Genomic DNA, 21,633 nt, shown 5'->3' with positions numbered 1-21,633 from the left:
ACTCAACTTCTGAACTTCGATTAAAAATTGAGAAAAAAATGCAGAAAACTAAGAAAAAAACTTGGTGTTACGAAAATACGAGTACTTACATCATTTTCAACTTTTAATTTGAAAAAATTAATTCGAATCACTCGTTTCAATCGAATTATGAATCAATAATTTCAATAATGTGAACTTGTGTTTTGTGTCGTCGAAGGGGGAAGTTAGGAACTTTTTTTGTCGAATTTTGTACCAGTATTTTCAATGGGATTGTAGATTAAGATTTCATCTTCGGTATTTTCAACTTCATTGATAAATATACTTACTATACTCTGTATTCACTTATGAAAGGCATACCTACAAACGATAGCAACGAAACCGAAACATATTTCAGTAGTTGAAAATATGCAGTTCAGATTAAACCTTCCATCGTAATAAAAAAATGCACTCCAACGTTGACATTTATATCCATACTTTATTCGTCTTTCGTCGATGAAATAGGTAGAGGTACCGTAAATAAATGAGCGAAACGTTCATATATGTAGCTTCGTAATGGATATAATCATCTGATATCCGAAATTTCTTGCTTCTGGAACATCGCTGACGTTCCATTAATAGATGAAGCCTTCGGTCGCTAATAAATATCCGAAGACGGGGGCAAGGTAAAGTTGAAGGTCAGTTTTAAGAAGCCGATTTTGTGAAAGTTATAGGAGCATCGCGATTAAATTATTAATAGAGAAAGTCCGCCTATTCACTCAAAATCAGAGATAAACTTTATGACAAATTCTTTTACATTGGCGTAGGTCACGTTTTTTTTTTACGATTTTATGTTTGTAATTTGTTTTTTATACATAATTGTTCTTTTCAACTGAGTGCTGAACTCGTGATTTGAGGCAGCTCTGTGAAAACAAGTAAACAATCAATGTGTCAAATTTTCGCTGTGTTACCTTAGAAACCCATCTAAAAACGTTGAACGGAAATAATTTGATCTGATCTTCGTATTTACGAAAACTAAATTTGTCCGAAATGATGAACTGCAATCCTCATTCCTGATACGTACGTACTCGTAGTTGTAATTTCGTATTACGTGATCGATTTCGATTCTCCAAATCGAATAACATCGTAGAAATGCGTATACCGGAAAATGCGTTAGTAATAATTAGCCGGACATTTTCTGGTGTGTGACGGAAAAGAAACCCGAAAATTGTTTTGTGGTTTGATGCAAAGATTTAGATTTGTATTTGAAATCAGTGAAGCATGTTGAATAGATCTGTGCCATATCGGTGTAATTTTTAAAATGCCAAAATTCAGGTGACCTTGTGGCTTCTTAATAATCCGTCGTGTACGATATGGAAACGAGGAAGTTGCAGAAGAGAAATTATCACTTTTCTTGGTTCTCTTGGTTGGTGGTATAGTTGGCCGGTACGAAGTGGAACGGCCGAAGGGGTCCAAATCAATAGAAATATTTCTCGATTTTTCAAAAGTTTAATAGCCTAGAATAATATGTGCATAATGAATTAATGATCGAGGTCTAGAAGAGACGTCATTTATGAAATAACAAAATATTATATCTCGTATCATTCACGAAGAATTACAATTTTTTAATCGGTCACGATTAATACGAGTATAACCTCACGTGACACCTTTAGATGATGATATAATTACAAATAATTTCCAGATACTCGTACCCGATTAAATATTTTAGTAACCTTATCACCGACCAACTCCCTAGGCGCTCGTCAACATGTCAAAAATAATCCCAGCATATTAGCTGGTCCTTTCGTACATATTATTTTTCTTCTCTTTTGACAACCATCTGTACAACCTTCAAGGCTCACGCTGTCTGTAAAACTTGCATCATTTTTGACACGAGTTCGTCGATTATTCAATTTTTTTTTGCCTGGGTACAATAGAGACCTCCATTTTGATGAGCGAATTTTCATCCGAACGATCGTTATTCGTACTCGTATAACGACGTTACAATATTTGCGAACTGGTTAAATGGCTGGCTAATGTTTTAGGTCACGTGTCAGGTGTTGGTGATTTCTCCACTTCGAAATTTTTTCGCGATTAGTCGAATAGAAGAAAATTTCATTAACTTGGCACGTCTTTAGGAAAAAAAATTTCATCTCGTAGCGTTAATTTCCTCGGCTCGTAACACTAATTAATTTGATAAACGAGTATTTCCATTTGAGCGTTCGTGATTGGCGAATAAAAACTCGAACACGATTTTGTTGGGCACTTCGCCTGGTTAAATAGCTCGACCATTTGTTCGAGTAAAATCGTAATTCATCGTTCTCGTATATATGTACCTATAGTACTACCGAGATGTGGATGAGTGAAAAAAAGGATGAGATTTATAGATCAAGTTTTTCTCGCATGTTTCACCGTCGTCGTCGCCGCCGCCGTCGCCATCACACCGCCGCTGGCCAAAGATGATTCGACTAAGGAAATTTGAACTCTATGAGGACAAAAGTTTGTTTTAGCATGAAATCAATTTTAAACGATACATAGTCATAGGTGCAAGCACGTTTACCACGAATGCATATTATTACTGTATATAAAAAAAATGTGTTTTATACAATTTTTTCTTTCATTCTTCAACCACTTGTAAACGTATCGTATATGTAAAGTAGAAGTGTCACGCGCGTTCTACGTTAATTACATTATTACGTAAGAAGATTGTTATAAAAAGAACATGGCTTCCTTATAACTTGGCAAAGATCGAATTAATTTTTTTCACTCGTGTATACGTCGATAATACCCTTGTGATCAAAAAATCACGCCAAATCAGAACTCACCATAATCGAAAATTTTGCAACATTATTCGTCCATCGACTGATACATTTTTGCCTGTTAAGTTTTGGCACTTGTGCGTGAAACCAGTTCCGAATGTGATATAAACCGATTATCCAGTTTGCTGAGGCTGAATGCTGCCGATGACTTTTCTGAGAATTATTTTCATCGCATGTATCTACCATCATTTTACTTGGATGATACTTTCTATAGAGGAGGTTCTAGATGCAAAATATTATCGGCTGACGGGTGCAGGTACCTAGACTTACCTGCTTTGATAGTTGTGAGCAAATGATTTAGACTTATCGAATCCTGTACAAGAGGGCGTTCGGTTATGAGTCACCATAAATTTGATGCTGTCGATGTATAGGTAGAGATACTTAACTTGTAACTTGTAAGGTATGCTATTTTGTATACCTTAACATAAATTTGTATACTGAATATTATGCATTTTCACCAAAATTATTTATTTTCGCTATTAGGGAATTGAACTTCACAGAATGAGAAAGTCTCAAGTGTGCGTATTCTTAATTTTCGAGCTCCATCTCAAGTTCTGAATACATCTTTAACCCGTTTCAAGACAGACTTTGAAAATTCATGCCTGAATCGAATCATATTGATACTAAATTTCATTTTCGCACTTTTTATCTCAAATTTTCCAAAATTAGAGAATCCTAAAATCCAAAGAAAGCTTTAGAACAAGTAGAAAACATCTTCAATCGAGTTGGAAGGCCAAAAATACGAGTATTATAGTAGAAAATTTTCCGTTTTCTAGCTTGATTTGATCAAATTTTGATTTTTTTTTCAATTTGACAAAAATTTTAAGTAATGTTCAGCTTCTGAAATTCACTTTGATGGTCTATTTTCGGGTGCTCTTTCAATGTTTCTCTGTCTGGTTAGGTAAAGGATGAACCAAAACTAAGGAGTCCAATAATTGGAAAAGAAAAAACTCTCTCCTTATTTTTAAGCTTTATATTGCAAAGATCTTTTCAAAAAGTACAACTTTTCTCAGGCAAGAGCGCTCTTGCTTGATGATGAAAAGTTGTACTTTTTGAAAAGATCTTTGCAATATAAAGCTTAAAAATAAGGAGAGTTTTTTCTTTTCTAATTTGTCTGGTTCAAAAATTTTCCCACCAGTTGGGATACTTCTTTTACCCATTATAGCAGGTTCACAGGAGCGAAAGACCAAAACTGCTTAGTTTTCAATTTTTTTTACCATCAGATGAGCTGAAAATTGTTTGTGTAACTGATTTTTTGGGAAATTAAAATTGAGAGAGTGTATTTTCATTCCATCGTTAAAATAGTATAGGTACACTGGTACAGTTTTGAGATTTTGACAAGTTTCATTTTTCTAGGCGAGCAAATGTTTGTGAAAATTAATATGAAAATGATGTTTTTTTTAAAAAAAAATGTTGGGCAATTTCAACGCTACAGAGATTATTCTAGGACTTCTTTCGTTTTATCGATATTTTTCGATCTCCTTCTTCTCTTCCTCCCTAGAACTAAAACCCTTGACTGGCCATATTTTGATCGTGATTAGATTACAATTTTTTGACACGTGAGTGAGTAATTGAGGATAAAAATTTCCTTAAATTAGATTACTAAAATATAGTCAAAAAAATCAAATTCCGATGATTTGAGCAGAATCCTGAATCGAGAAAATAAAGCAACCGTAGGGATCAAATTGTCCATGCAGCGTTCTCTTTTCGCAATCATTTTTCTCAATTTTTCGTGATATGATTTTTTTCTTACTTTCGTTTTTTTACTAAATTATTTTCATGAAAAATTGCAGATATCAAGTTTAAAAAAGTGACACCACGTTTCGTCATAATTGACCAAAAAATGCCCAATATGATGTTAAATTATGAAAATATTGTAGTTTAAGGTCACACCTCCTGTGCAAGATGGTAGAATATTACAATGATGGACCTAAAATCATCATTCATTGCCGCAAAGATTTTGAAAAAATTGACCTCAAGGTGGTTCACTTAGCTCAGATCATCCATTTAGATTTTTTAATTTAAAAAGTTGTTGGATCAAACAAATTTTCGCTGTGTTCAAACATGTTGATAAGCATAGATCTCGCCTCAAATGAACTGTTAAAGGTTAGAAAATCATTTACAAAGTCTGCTCTTTTCGTTTATTTTTGTGTTTTAGATTTTAAAAAGTCAGTGCAAAAATGACAGAAATATCGTACTAATATTCAAAATTTTTAAGACATTCAACCTCTCCAGTTCATCTTAAGCTCCTGAAACCCCGAATGTGCCTAAAAGTTTTCAGCCAAAATTCGAACTTACAAAACAAGAACTATCTTACTGCCGTTCTCTCCTGATCCTATATTCATAAATATCTAGCAAAAGTTTGTGGATAGTATACAGTTGACTGAGATTTGGAAATTTGGAAAAAATGGTTCGGAAATCGCTGAAAAGTTGGGGAAAATGGTTTCTCTGTAAAAGTAGATAGTGGACGCCCTGCGATTAAAAATAGTCGGAGCCTTTGAATTTTTCAAAATTCGCCAAAAATCTAAAATAGAATTCAGCACGTAATATTCGGTTTGTTGGTGTATTTTTGGAGGCTCTTTCAATTTTTTTTCTCTTTTCAGCCCAAAAATTTGACTGTCAATTGGGATACCATCCTTCTCAGGTGAATTGTTTCATGTGAGATTAGATTTTCTTGATGTTACAACTTTTTGAAGTAGGAAAATTTCGACTTGCGACCATTTGTTCAGTCAGAGGAGGGACTAATCGTGCCCTTAGGTGTTAATTTTTAGGTTTGCTACCGGATCCTAACTATAGTAACACGCAAGAGAAGGACGAGGAGGAATGACTAATACATATACCATTTGAATTTTTAATTATCTCGTCGTCTTACCCATAGATGTAGACAAGATTTACAGTATAGAAAAATCTCTCGCAATGAGTTGGCCCTACATAGGTAAGGTAATCCGAGGTACTACAACGCCTGAATGGCTGCACAGTGCACATAAGTACAATAACCCCGAAGGCGGGTATCGGTTCTCGGTGTAAAAAATTTGCGAAATGAACTCGAACACGCGTGTTATGCGACGACACGACGATATCCCTGGGCATTTTAACTACTTTAAGAAGCACACGTAAGATTGGGCGAAGTAAAGATTTTTCAATAAGTACGATTCAGAACGATGGAAGGGTGGAGGTTGATATCCAAGTGGTGCGCTCTTTCTCATTCGCTATAATATGGCCAAATATTTGGACCGTTCGATTAGTTATGGTAGCCACAATGTACCGTGTTTGGTTGAATTTTTCAAATAAAATACGTGATGGCGTATAAAAGAATCTAAATTAAAGGATAAGAGTGGCTATCAAGACCTATTACGTCTTACGAAACTGATTATTGTTGGGATATATTGGAACTATGGGGAAGATTTTTACCCATATACGGAGAGTATGATATAAAATTTCGGTATTTGTTTACATAGGTTAATAAACTCCTCGATATAGCAGCGTAATGCGCCGTTATTTCGTTGTGTTTTTTTCTCTTTTTTTTTTGTTTAGATTTCGCAGCGAAGCGTACTTGTTTATTCAGGTAAAACATGAAATAGCAAATCACGATCGCAATATTGATATCGAACTGTGTTCGGTGTTTTATTGAATATGAGGTAATTAAGCTCGTTGTTAAGAAGCCGGTAGTTGTGAATATCCGGTAATTTTGGTGGTGATTGTTTTCGGGGCTCGTTGGCTCGTAGCCTCGTACCTGCTCATTCGGCGAACAAAATGTTCAAGTCGTGATGGAAAATTGTGTCAGTTGGTATTTTTTCACCGTCACGTATCCAAAGATGATCTATGGGTCGGCATCTTGCGAGAAATATTATTGTACGTATCAAAGATAGCAGAGGGAAATGTATGCAATTGTGACGTCTCAAATGCTGCAATTTGACTGAAGTGAATTACACAGTATGCCCTGAAAGTCCATTTAATGGCAAAGAATTTTTGCATTGTCGTTGAAAGAGCCTTTGGTACAGCGTTTAAGCACTTCTGGGACATACTGTATGGTATGGTGAAAAATACAAGTAGATATGTAGAAAAATTCCGGATATGTAGTACGTGCCCTAAGTATACTTTTATGCACGTAGGTTGCGATGGCCATCGGTAAGGGTGGACGCGAAGGGAAAAGAGTCAAGTTTAGAAGATGTGTATATGATATGGCGTAGAAAAAGTGTATCTGAATAATTCGCATTGTCGCGACGAGACGAACAACAACCACAAACCAGGACGAGAATGTTAAAAGTTGAACGGTTAATTAAATTGATCTTTGCGATGGTCTTTACAGAACCAGCCAATTAAGTATTTATTCGTATAGTTGTAAAAATACACCGTGCATGCTGCATGTATGTATTTATGGAATGTCAACACGTAACACTTATAGGCGAACATAGTGCACTCGTATCTATGTATTTACGATTATTATCATATAGGAAAGGAAAAACGCATAAGGCTGCTGATTTCTTTATCGAGTGCGAGTATTATTTACATTGAAAGTACAGAAGCGGAAAAAATTGGAAATATGTGCAGCGTTATGGAGGAAAAAGAAAAAGAAAAGAACTCTCGACCGACATCGACGGCAGCAATTGTTGCGAATAAAAATTTTTTAATGAGTGTGATTTGTATTTTTATGGTTTTTCATGGTGTGCGATTTTTAATAATGAAATCGGTGTTTAACGCGTGCGAATACCAAGCTCGTGTTTGATGGCGGCTAAACAAAAGATTTCAAATCAGATCTGCGTAATTGACGCTGTTTTCCAAGGATAACTAAACGGAGCTATACGAAAATTACCCCTCGTACGTTTTCCGTCTTTGTAGAATTAACGATTAGGTGCGGAAAGCCTGGAGGTTCTGTGGGTTAATTCAGCCGAACACGCGGGTCCTTCAAACGGTCATGAAATATTTGATCATTCGAATGCTATAGCGAGAAAATCGCGAATTCGAGATGTTATTTTAAACTCGCGTTGGCGTTTTGTTCTCCAGTGTGCATCTGAATGAAGATGGAAAAAAATACGCCCTTCTCTCTTCCTAAAGAACGAGTTTATCTTTTTATTTTTCTGTTGAAACTGATCCCAAGTCTGTACTTTTGAATGGCCAAATTTGTTTATTATTTCATAGCTTACGAGTTATATCTTCGTCTTTTTTTTCTTTCTTTTTTTTTTTTTTTGAAATACTGAAATGTTACTGCGATGTACAGGAAATTCCATGTCGACGGTAAAATCGTGATGGTATGTTAGATATTTTCAGTGTTTTTCTAAACGTCTTGTTAAAAGATCGAAACTATGTTCAGCTGAATAATTTTCAAGCTATTCAGCTAATCTATTCTATTTTTCCCTAACATCTTATTTCGAGCATATCCCTTCGTTTAATGGGTAAAAATTTGAAATTGAATGAGTTTTGGATAACTCATCAAAAAAATTATGGAAAATTGCAAACTTTATTCGTGATCTTTCTCGATTTTCTTTGAAAATGTCAAAATCTTGAACCTTGGTTGGGAAATGCTCGTTCGGAAACGTAAAATATTGTTCTTCCGATCTTTTTCTATCGCTATAACCTCCACAAAATTTGTTCTAGATGCACCTCAAATTTTCCTTAAAAGAAGATAAAAACGGATAACCCAAATGCCTCTTCCATCCTCGCCGAAATTGAGTTTTGAAATTTGAAGAAAAGTTGTAAGTGGTGAAAGTTGTGAAAATTGAGTGAAAGTTGAACGAGTTGTAAAATTCGATTAACAATCTGAACAGTGGTAAAGTTTGAAAGCGAAACATTATGCAATAATAAAAAAATTGAATAATTTTCCCAAAATTAAATTTTTAAGAAATATTCGGATCTTACAGTCAGATGTCTTGTATCTTAAAGGATCACCCAGAAAGGTACCTACACCTAGCGAAAAATTTTGAAAAAATTCATTGGCTCATGTGCGTTCTGAGAAAATCCTCATGTTCGGAGTCTATTCGATAGGATAGAGTATGGCTAATGATCCAATCCAACTGTAGCTTAATTTGTAATTTACCGAATCATTAAAATTGACTAACCCATATTTTTTGTCATTTTGTTTTCTGTTTCAGGTGAGTACGAAATTTTGCATAGAATATGTACGAATCTGTGAGAATAAGTAGGTAAGTCATGTTATGATTTATGAAGAGATTACGAACTTACTGATGGAGACGAGCAAGGAATGCTGCAGTGAGAAACTGATCGAGATCATTTTGATGTTTCATTTCATCGATACGATGAGGGAAACTATTGAAAAATGGGATTTTCAAAAAATTCAATTTGCTTTTTCTCGAGATGATTCCTGTATATAGGAGTTCATGGTTCATGGGCTCTTTTGCGAAAAAATTAACAGTAAGAAATTGATAAATTGAAGAAACTGCGCCATTTTAACAAATTCGAAATCATCGTACGAGGAAGAGGTGAAAAAAGTATGAAATTTCTTATCACAGGATGGATCTTTTAACTACATAAAAAAAAGCGATTTCGCCGTGTCATCAGATTTCTGTAAATACATATTTGCAATCGAATATTTATGTACATATTTCCCTTCGAGCTGCGATGCCAGTTGAAAAGTAGCACTCGTCGTATATCGAGCTGTGAATTTCGTATATTTTTGCCAACCGGTTAAAATAATATTTTTGCGAACGATCAAATGAAAAAAATATTAGTTCCGCGATTGAAAGTAAAAACAACCCGTCGTGATTTGCTGATTATTTCATAACACTTGAAAATTACCGTTTTGGCTGTATGCCTGTTGACGTGCTAATGACCGAAGGCGTTATTTGAACGCTTACCTTGGGGCTTTACAAATGATATCAAGTATCGTATGACACTCTCGATTTTACCCTTTCAACGGTGAAAGGTAATGCAGCCATCGGGTCAAGATGGTGTTCTGTCGGTTAGGTCAAGATTTTTCAGACGAGCTATTCGCCCTTGTACTATTACACGGTAATTATATCGTACGTATGAAAATTGGTTCTACCAGGAAGTTTCGCACGTGGTGCTGTAATAAAATGGAACAGTACTTGCCACTGAATTTTTCTCAGTGATCCAAATTTTGGTGAAATTTTTGTCACGAAAAATACTTAATACTCGATAGCGTGAGAAAATCGATCGAGATATGTTTTTAAAAACAAAATTATAGGTATACACGATTTTGGAAATTTCGTCACATTAATGAATTGAAAATAAACGACTTCTGCAACAATTTATATAATTACATATATCAAGTGTACTCGATAAACCTTCAGCATTCGTGTTCATTTCGGACGTATGCATAAGTAAATGGGCATTGGTCAATAAAAATAATTGTAATTTACGTATTAACATGGTTTTATTAATTAGAAAGTACCGCTGTGAACGGATTTTGTCGCCGGTAACTAGCGGGTGCTCGGTGCTCAGCACTGTGAAATAGCAGGAGACTAATTGTATGTAATTTGACATGTAGCTAGGCAGGTAACTAAGTACATATGTGTTATTACCAGAGTATGACAACCCGTTATAAATATCGGATAATACGCGACGTATTTTCATTCATTTTACGACCGTATTTCCTTATATTTCTTGACGGTCGTTTTAAATCTTCTGAAATTGCTAAAATGAAAAGTTTTAGAAAGTTTTGAAAAAGAGCTCTGCTGAAATGATGCATTTGTTTTGATACCTTGGTATTATTCAGTCTGTGTACGCCGTATAACCGTAGTTTTACCCGACGAAGGGAAGGAAATAATAAAATCTGTATAAAATACCTAGGTATGCACGTGGTAAATTCATTCAGCGAGCCACGTTGGTCCTTCGAGCCGCCGTCGACCTATTTTATGTACATAAAAATATGTGCAACAATACTGTTTATACCAGTAATTGGTATTCACCGCATAGTGCATTAGGTTCAGCCAGTGATGGTTGCGGGGGATAGGAGGGTAAACAAAATGAGAAAGAAATTCGTATTGTACTGCTGAGGAACAGGTGAAGCACGTTTGACGATGTGTATTGTCAACAAGATGACCATATATTATACCTACTTGGTGTGTTGGTTTCTTTGAAGTGTATTATGCGAAAATATGAATGCGACGAAAAAATTAAAAGAAAAAATACTTCTTCGTAACATATATTTTTTTTATTATTAATAGTTCAACGAGAATCTACGACCAAATGGGTTTCTTATATACGAGTATGAACAATGTACATGTATGCTATATATTTCATTGATAAGTTGAACTTCTTAATCATCTTACATGTAGGAGTGTCCTCTTCCTTATTAGAATCGTTTCTAGTTAACGGAGCCTTTCCGTTTATGAACGTGATGTATGCGTACGGTGGTATTTTTTCGCTGAAATAAAATTGAGAACAGCAGGGCAATAGACAGAGTAGGTATCCGAATCGCATAGGAATCATCGAACGATTGAGAATAAGCAGAACTATAGTTCCTGTGTTATAGTTTGGTTCTATGAACTACATATTATTTTAAATTCTCGACACCCCATCACTCCAAATTTGTCAAAAGTAACTTTTTCTATTTTTTCAAAATGAAACAAAGTTGCATTCAGTAGGTTTGTCTATAATGTTTCTGAATACTTACATGCTATTATTATTTATGGGGGAGGAAGATTAAGATCTTCGCCTTTGAAGTATATTTTTCTCACTCGTGTTGAAAAGTGAGCCTCAAAATAATTTTTGTTGGAAGCTCTAGATCGGCTCGGTAACAGTGGCCATCAATTTGGGTGGTCGAACTTGAAAATGTACTCCCAAATCGTAAGACTACATTTTTTGAGAAGGTAAGGGGTAAAATTTGAGAAACATTGCGCTCGAAGTTCTGCGAAAAATCTGAATTTTGATTTTTGAGATATATTCTGTGGTGTGATTGTTTTGCTTACTGTATTTTCGTTGTAAGAGACTTTTGAACGTTTTGAATTGCCTGTATTTTCAGGATTGATACAGAGATACAGAATTTGAAATCTGAGCATTTATGTATTTTTTTCTAGGTGATGAGAGGGGAGAAGGAGGGTGAGGCGATAAACATGAGCATAACCTCTAATTTTTTGTTCGATTTCCTAAAAATTGTAGTCTGAGGAGCGTTAAAATTTAGAATTATGACTTGAAACCTTCATACGAAGTCATACGTATCATTCTGTTAGAATGATTGCAATAATGATAAACGAACGTCGAGGTGTTCTGAAATACGTTCTTCTAGACCTCATGATCGAGACAATATCTCATTTAATTTTTTTAATTAAAAGATTAATCGAAAAATTATCGCCCAGTGTGTTCTGGATAAGCGTACCTATAATTACGTAGGTACTCTGATTGAAATACGAGCAGACGCCTCTGCCGATGGCTGGAAGGTTTTTGCTCGATTTGAATGAGTACTTGAACCTTCGTGGTATGAGTATTTGCCTCTTTAAAAATGATTGTCGTGGTCTTTTTTTTTACAATTTGCACCATGTCACAATTGAAGAGTATTCTTTGACTGTACAGCTATACTATGGATTTGCGGTTTCTGTGCGTATAGAGAGCTTCGTACCTAGGCTCACACTCACACGACACGTACTGTATGACTAGAATTCGAAAAGGTATTACGATGCCCTAATTTTCATACAGTACGATTATGGTATGAGACTATGAGCAGCGAATAAAATTTAAAATGGAAGCGTGCGAGGATTGGTTTTTTCTTTTTTTTTATGCGTATAGGCTTTGCGAGTGATTGTGATAATAACAGTGTATGTGTCGTACACGTCGCGTCGCCTATATTGTACCTGTATATATGAAATCCATATTGAATGTGGACGTTCACCTTTGAACTTACTTTTGTCCGAGGTGGTGCGTGAAGTTGCACCCCCCTAATTTGGTTCAAATCGATTGCCAACGTTTGTTTGTAAACGTGATTATATGTATGTACTATGGGTATTATGAATGCGGAGACGCGCGTGCTTTCAAGAAATAGAGTTCAAGGGTGAAATATCACGGTTTTCTTGTTGTCAGGAAGTAAATATTAGAGTTTAGAAGATGGGCAGGAGAGAATTTCTGAAATCTTGATGAATTTTAATGGAGTATGTACGTACGTTTTCAGTCAACTTCGCAACATTTTCAATTTTTTGATTTTACGAAATTGCTGGAAAAATCTCGAAAAACCTTGATAAATTGATCAAAAAATCACAGAGACCTCGGATTTGTCATCTTTTGAATTATTTGATTACCTACCTCTACTTGCATGAGATTTTAAAAAGAAAAATCAGTTATTAGCCCTGAAAATTTGGCATGATTATGAATTATGTACCTAGCTACCTACCTATGCTAATTTTGATCCAAAACCTAAAACGTTTTTCATGCTAAACGCAGTTACAAAAAATTAATAAAATATTCTCAAAATTGAATGATAATTTGTCAAAAATGTAGAAAATATCACAAAAATGATTGTTGAATTATGGTACTGAAAGTTATCATAAATTGATAAAAAATTATTAATTTAACAAAGTGCAAAAATTGTTTGAAAATTTGCTGAAATTCCATAAAAATGGTTGAAAGTGGTTCGAAATCGATGAATGAAATAGTGCAGATGAAGCAAAATATCGCAAAAATAATGCTCAGTTATGGAAAAAAAGTGGGAAATTATTTTTAACAACTACCTATCGAAATGTATTGAAGTTATGAATAAAAACCTTAAAATTATCATAAATTGCTTGAAAGTTGACTGAATTTCAAATCGAATTAATTTTAAAATTTTGTATCGAAAAGTATAATGTGGTAGAAAATGAGACATATCTGCCGCGATTTTGGGAAGAGCATGGTCTGATATGTTCATAATCAAAATTTCAGTTCCCGAATTGATTTTTTTTTTTTTTGAAAATCCAAAATAGACCATTTTCGGCGATTTGAGCATTTGAAAAAAAAATTGAGTTTTGTTGTTCTAAAACTGAAAGTATTATGACTCCCCCCCCCGCCCCCAACCGAATCATTTCTCCATAAGGCATGGAATTTACGGAGAGCTAAAAACCGAGTTTGGACTCACTCTTGACTTTTAGAGTGTTTAACGAGTTTATCCGCATTTGACGTAATTTCTAGGCGGATACTCAGAGTGTTTTTTTACATTAAAATTTTTTTTCCTTGTAAAAATATATGCTGGTCAAAAGCACTAGCGGAGTGCTTGACTGGAAAATTCGTTAAACACACAGCAAACAAGTCATACAACTTGACTTTCAGCTGCTCAAATTGATTTCTGCGCCTTCTGGAGAAGATAAAAAATTCTGCAGAAATTGAAAATCGCGTCAGGGAAGCTCCTGAATGGCTCGAAACGTTGAAATTCGGTTCGAGAAATTTATTTTTTTCAGGATTAATTTTTGTATAATTTTTGCTGCGAATGAATACCTATAATTATTTGAAAAAAAAACAAGGAAAAAACCGGTGAAAATGCTCAATTTTGGACTATAAAAAATTCACCACAATTCGAAAAATTAATTTAGGCAACTAAAATTTTGACTATGAAGGTCTCAGACTATGCTTTTTTGATAAATTGCGACCGTGTTCAAATCAGAAGCGTACCAACACCTCGTAAAAGATTCCCTTGTCAGAATTTTTAAAATGAAAATTTTGAATAAAAGTTCGACTTTCCAACTTAGATTACCCTACGTAGTAATTTTTTCGACGATACGGTCTAGAAATTTGAAAAAATAAATTAAAAAAATTCAAGAAATTCAATTTTGCAAAGGTAGCCGTCCTGATTTTTTCTCATGCTTAGTTGGATTTTTTATTTAATTGAAAATTGGTTTTTGAGTTTTTCAAATTTAAAATCGCGTAATTGAAAATCATCAATTTTAACTATAAGTTTCCATTAAAGATGTTCCTCTACTCTCCCCTTCGAATCATAGGTTCATAAAAACACCCATCAAAAAGGTTTGCGGATTTCTTGAAACATTTTCTACTCGTGGCTTAGAAAAAGTTGTCCAACTCTCTCTAGTTGTTTAGAAAATTTTTTAAAAATTGTCCGTGGAAATCCCGGAAAAGTCTGAGATACTAAATCATTTCCTTTTGAAAAGTAAACACCCTATTTTGCCTACGTATTTTTAGAAAAAATTCATTTTTCTTCATTTAAAATTCTATGGTAACGAGTTAAGTTTCGCTTGAAATGAGATTTTGAAACCAATTACCAACACTCGCTGACCATCGTAATCGAGTCGTTCATTCGGCTACGTTGATTACTGTTGTTGATTAGTAAGTAAAGTACATACGAGTAAATTAGCTGCGAAAACGAATAAGCACGCGGTCTTTCGGCGAATGCACGAACTCGAGTTGTTGGCTTGGTATTTCCATAGAGATCGTTGGTGTATGCGATTTATGGTACCCATAAGTGTCTTATGACGATTTTTACGTAAGTACTTAAGTACGTTTACATCGTATACAAATAACGTAAACCCATTACGAAAATAATAACGGACAGTTTGCGTGAGTAGCCGCAGAATTAGTAATGATTATAGTATAGAGTCGACGAACAGCTATTCTATACATGTCCACTTGGAGGTGACCAAAAAGCACTCGTCAGCTCGCGTTTACTTGTTAATTCTTTTTTTTCGGCTACCTGAAATATATACCTACCTACCTACCTACCTACCTGTACCGACGTTTGTTTGTTAGTTTTTTTATACGCGTATCGTGGTCATTATCGTTGACGAAAGTGGAAAAAATTTACGAGCTATTGGTGATTGGTAATTTAAAATCGAATGGTGTATCGAAATTGTTCGGCAAACAAGTGTATTTCAGTGTCTGGCTGTATAGTGGGCTGTTACTTGTTGTTATGATTGTTACGATGTTACATTATGATTCATCATTTACTAGGTAGTGATTTGTGATGTAATGCACATTCGACGAATGATTTTCTTAACCTCGAACTCGAAGTCGTTCGAGGCACACCTGAATATCACTCGTACTATCGTACGTATAATCGATTGGGCAGGGAAGCCGGAGATGCGATGATTCGCGGTGGCCGCGGCCGTGCGTAGGACTCTCTATGTGTATGTAGTATGTACGACGATATAACTTTATTTTTTAAACGATTCGCGTATATCTCGTGGCTCGTATTCGCGTACTCGCGTATGTGTTGTAACCGGTTGTCTTATTAATTATTCCCACCTCGACGAGGCGATGCGATGTCGATGTCGGTCGTCGTACAGAATGTTATTGGCGTGTTTTATGTTTTGATGTCTATGCGAGTATGTAGCTCTCTGTGAAGTGCATGTAGTACAATATCGCGCTTCGCGATCGCGAAATCATTTCATATCTGATGCTGTGCCGTTCGATAGATCGACCCGATCAATTCGCGATTATGTGCCGTATGTGAGGTGAAGTGTTATTGACATGGGATCCAGTATTGTTAACGATTTAGACGAAGAAAGGGGTCTATCCCCTGCTACGCTAAATACCCTCAGAGGTATTCTGATATCGTCGTTGTCACGTGAAAACTCGCCTACTTTTGCCAACGCCGCTACTTCTTATAGTACACATTCTAGACGTAAAGTTACCTTTAAAGAGTGCCAACGAATGCCATCGGATAATAATTTTTTTGGTAAATAATCGTACGCTAATAACGATAATTAGAGTATTCTAAAGTATCTCTACGATAGGGTATACGCATTACGCGCATGCACTATACGTTTACGTATAAAAATATCGTGGATTTACGATAGAAACTAGCACGATAGTGTCTTTTTTCCTTCTTATTTTACATCGACTTGGCTTCATTCACGATCAAATGTTCATGTTCGTGGCATTTAAAGAAAATTATCCGGATTTATTCGTTCGTATTATTATACGCTCTGCTGTAGGACAAGGTAAACTTAGTTAGTTGAACGATAATCGAGTCATGACTAAATTTGGATACGAGCGCAGTTCAATTTGCACAATGTTTCACGTTCATTTTTCCTACTTATCGAGTCGAGTGCTTTGTTGTTTGTTGAACTGGATGCTGGTCATTGATGTGGGATTTAATTGAAATTTTTTCGAGGCTAGCTCACACCTTGAAAAAAATTCGATCGGCTGCAATTGGAAAAGTGTGCGTGTACACCTGACATTATATACGTATTACGTACGTATACGTAGGTAGACTCATAGTACCCCGTAATGGACACGATTGATCAAATGGGGGTTTACAAGTTGCACTTTTGTTGCCATGTTCTTCGATTGTGTTTTGACGTATTTTCCAATTCCACCATGTTTCGTCGTCATGCAATAATTTGGCAGTAAACTGTTGGATGGATGGATGGACGGGGGAAGGGGGATGGATAGGGAGAGTGAGATATTTTTCACCATGTTGTCGAGCAAAAACGAAAAGAACTTCTTGAAATCAATTTTAAAATTATCACTTATAAGACTGTTTGTTTTCTTTTCATATTGTAAGGTTCAGTTCCAAAGTAAGGCTTTCAACCTTATAACACGGGAATGATGAACCTCCGATATGTTGAGAACTTGATTGATTGCTCAAAAGAAAAGTAAAATCTAGTTCCAAATTATTTTTTTTTTTGAATTCTATCTAAATAGGCATCTACCAATCTACAAACTTTCAGCACCTCACACAGTGAGAAAAAGAAGAAAGTTTCGAATTATCTTCAGGAATAAGTAATTGATTCCAAAATAAATGGCCGAATTTGCCACTTTATTTGTTGAAAAAACAGTGGAGCATTTTGCCATGGATATTGAGTAATTTTTGGTGAAATTGAAAGCGTTGTACATAATAAGGGTAACTAATAAATGAAAAGTTTTTGCTTCAAAGCTGGTGATGTGCAGAGGATTATTTTTCTTCATTTTGTAAAAAAAAAAGAATTATTTTACAACTGAATCAGATGTCGGAATAAAAAGATAAATAAACGTAGAGAGAAATAGTAAACATAAACACAAATCCATCTGCGAGGCGAGATCAGTCGGTCATTCCGGTAACTTGTTTCTTGCTGTGGATTTGTGTTTTTGTTTACTACTTTTCTCTGTGCTCATCTTCATATTCCAACATGTGATTTAGTGGTAAAATGATATATTTTTTTTCAAATTCAAGGAAGGTTCTTTGCACATAACTCGTTTCAATGCAAAAACGTTTCTTACGTACTCGTACTTCCACCAAAAAACTTCCAATTTCGACAACATTTTATGTCATATTTTGGTTCGATTTCCGACGTAATTTTACGTCTTGAAGCAAAATGTCATCTTTGCGGTCTACGATTTGATTTTCTTCATTTTTTCTGACAAAAGTAAATGTTGATTTTTCAGAAAACAAAAAAAAAGTTGTCTGAAAAAATTAGATAGGTATAATTTTTCTAAGAACGTACCTGTTTGAAGAAAAACTACTGCAAAATTTTGAAATTTTTAATTATCTGATAATCATGATTTTGTCAATTTTCAATCCAATAAAACATTTTACGTTCTGGTTTAGACTCTAAAAATCCTATTACATACATATTGAAATTTCCAACAAAAAAAATGTGGTATTTAATGCTGCTTTTCCCTGTTTGAGAGTAATTTTTACTAGTTTTCAAAAAGTCCTAGGACTGCATTTCTGGTCTTGGAAGTCTGGGAACCTAAATTTTGACAGTTCTTCAGGGCTATGCAGCATACCTCGATCCAGGAGAAAATTCTCCCACACCCCCCTTAGTCTTATCTGCTCCTAGAAGTTTTTCTTTTATTTTTAGTATTCAGTATGGCCCATTCCTCCTTTCAAGCTCGTCTTTCATGAAATGAAACAAATTTCTGTAATCAACTATTTTTGGATATTTTGTCGCAAATTGAAAAAATGTTGAATACTTGGTGGTTAAATATTTTTACGAAATGTTCGTTGGTTTAGACTTCAGATGCACGTGGAATAGGGAATAGAGATATTGGTATGTAATGTACTTACTTCATTTACTGCTTACTATACACAAGATATTATGCTTGTGAATAAGATACCGGTTGATTACTCCTTTTTATGTATCATTCTCCGACTACACATAACATGAAGTATGTCGTCAATTTCATTAACGATATATCGTTATAAGTTGCATAGCGACGATGGCATAATTTTCCAACATCATATCCCATTACAAAGGAAGTTTCACTAAGTTTGATATTTGCCGCATCTGCAGTTTACCCAGCTACCATAGTCGATATCTTCGCCTGTTAAATTACCACCATAAGCGTGAATTTTTTTCCACAAAGCTTAAGTAATTACGGTAACAAAATTCAAAAACTCCTCTCTGCGAGCAACTAAAACAAATTAAACTTCAATAATACCTATGTAGTTTATTTTACGATGTATAATGAAAAAAAAAAACTGCTGATAAGATGGTCACATGCAGCAAATAATATGTGGTATTTTTATTACACGTCGTCGTCGAGAACATGAGTTAGAATGAAGTATTAATTACGTTTTAATACTTCATCGATCTAATACTTTTTTTTTTGGCGTGTATAACGAGTAAATAAATAATAAAAAAAAAAGTAGTCCATTGAATTCCTAGAATATGTGGGAAATTGAAACGGATATGGTTCATTGAGAATTATCGTTGATGTACTTTCTCGCGCATGTAACTATATGCTCATGCTTAAGATGTTGTGTAAATGTATATTAGTCATTTGGTGGGACACACTCTGAACGTATAATTTTTTTTCAACTTAATAATTTTTATTGCACTTGAATATAACCGGATATGACACAAACTCAAACTTCTAATAAATCATGAAAAATCCCTGATGCGCGTATGTCAATGTGAGAGGAAGAAGAATAATGGAAAATTGTATGGCGAGTGACGTCACCTCATACTGCAGTCAATCAGTCGTACTTTTTTTTATAGATATTTTGATTACTGAGGTCGTTTTTTATAAGTTCTGATAATTTTCTTTCGAAATGAGTTGAAGCTGTTTTGTATGTATTTCAAAATTTCAGCTCATGAAACTGAAACAAATAAAATAAAATTTTGAGTTTTCATTTATTAGCTATATCACGTTAATGGACTACACTGCTTATGTATTCAACGTTATGGTTATAGTGAAGATAACAACGTATAGTAGTGTTAGCATATTCCCTTGTAAATTGAAAAAATTTCTCTTCAGCATCCGTATTGAAAGAAATTTACATCGTGTTTTTTATTAGTTGCTATAATTCATGAGATTATTTTTCCTGCCTGGATTTTCTAAATTAACACATTGAACATTTTTTCATTCAAATTTATAGCGGTGTAGCATTTTTTTCTCTAATGTTCTAATCGCTTTTTCACCAAACAAAAAAAATTTCGGAATATGGGATTTTCTGATAAATCTTTGCTAATTTGATTAAAAACTGCAGCGGAACAAATTATTTTAGGTTTTATTTACTGATTGAACTTTGGTTTCGAAAGTTATGGATATTTTGAAGTGAGTAGGGGGCGAAATTTGAAGTTAAAAGACAAGTATACAATATTTCATATTTAAGGGCAAATAGTTCAGAAGTAGGTAGGTAGGTACCTATGTGGGGTTGTCACTGACCTTTGATGACATTTTTCTGGAAAGAAGGCAAATTCGAATCAGCAAAAATGATGATGTACTGTATTTGCATGTTTGATGTCAGTTTTGAATTTTTGGCCAAACACAGTTTTAATGTCGAGTAATGAAAGAAAATCAGCCCCAAAAAGGGCATCTTTGCAATTAAAAATATGTAATTAAACATCGAAATATGCTACTTTGCTGGAGGAATTTAAATTCGGCTTATTTGTTTTTGAGATTTACCCGCTCTGCCAAAATTCGCAAAAAGGTCTTTACTTGCAAAGAAGTTTAAAACGATATGATTAAAATTTAATATAAGTTGTAGGCGGTTTCACTTTTACGCGAACGTGTTATTTGTTTATGCAAATTATACTTCTCATTTTACGCGTTTAGTTTTGTAATAACGAAATAAGAACCGTGTCGACGAAATGATAATTTTGGGTAGATTTCTAAAGCATCTGTGTAGTGTACGAAAACGAAAAGTGCAATAAAAACGTTTACGACAAAACGACCGACGCGACGATAGGTGGAAAATTTTCTCGATAAATTTTTTCCACTTTGTAGAATAAAAGAGTCGTGTTAATAGTTTGTTAAGTGTCGTTTATCATGTCATTTGCAAGAATACCAAAAGCTCGATTCGAGGTTTTTTTATACGCTCGCGGTTATGTCGTACTATGCCATAGTTATATGCGTATAGAACAGCAACGGGTACTTTGGCACACGACGAGTGCTTTTGTTTTAAATGGGATTCGATGGCTAGGGTGGTTTGTCATAAAAAATACCCAAACTAGAATTATTTGATATTGGTATCGTAAACGAAAATCAGGTCAAGTTTAGATGCTGCCAAAATTACAGTGATGAAATTTCATCTTTTGTATGTTAGGTACTGTTGGAAAGTCATTTAATAAAAAAGTTCATCCCGAATTTGACGAATTTATAGGATTCGTGCAATAGAGATTTTTTGAAAAATGAAATGGAAATACAACTCGAATTTTATTACATTTTCAAATTCTGTCTTCTTTGTAATAAAAATAGTCCCTTTTTCGGCGAATTAATATTCTTTCATGTTATCTAATGTTATCACTCTTGAAATTGTTTCAAGTTTTTAATGAACTAGAAAATTGGAATAGAATGTATGTACCTATTTTTTTATGTGCTCAGTTGGGACAAGACTAGTCGCACAATAATTATATAAAATAATGACTTCGGAGACTGAGGTAATGAAATAATTTGATGTTGATACTAGCCCCAGTAATATAATTTGATGTCAAAAAATAAATGTTACTTGCGCAGTTGCAGGATCTTGGGTTGGCCTTGACGCTACCTCCAGACTCCAGGAACAAGACTTCATGTCAGTCAACACTGTGACTTGCGT

The 21,633-nt window shown here is 34.6% G+C and overlaps 1 protein-coding gene across 15 annotated transcripts in view; it reads left to right on the top strand.

Moving 5' to 3' along the window:
* Positions 1 to 21,633, top strand: part of LOC135832547 (MAP7 domain-containing protein 2-like) — a 101,442-nt gene that overhangs the window by 51,322 nt on the left and 28,487 nt on the right. For 2 of the 15 annotated variants that reach the window (XM_065345861.1, XM_065345865.1), the window contains exon 1: positions 15,266 to 16,341. The exons of 9 other annotated variants lie outside the window; for them this stretch is intronic. In XM_065345861.1, the coding sequence (XP_065201933.1) occupies positions 16,134 to 16,341 (208 nt within the window). In that variant the 5' untranslated portion in view covers positions 15,266 to 16,133. Of the gene's footprint in view, positions 1 to 15,264; positions 16,342 to 21,633 lie in introns of those variants that run through there. 4 more of the 15 variants (XM_065345859.1, XM_065345875.1, XM_065345876.1 and 1 more) reach the window with 4 other exon arrangements.

The sequence above is a fragment of the Planococcus citri genome, chromosome 1 (assembly GCF_950023065.1).
Source record: "Planococcus citri chromosome 1, ihPlaCitr1.1, whole genome shotgun sequence".
Classification (NCBI taxonomy): domain Eukaryota; kingdom Metazoa; phylum Arthropoda; class Insecta; order Hemiptera; family Pseudococcidae; genus Planococcus; species Planococcus citri.
The sequence above is the reverse complement of the archived record's forward strand: the minus strand, read 5'-3'. Positions and strand labels throughout refer to the sequence as shown.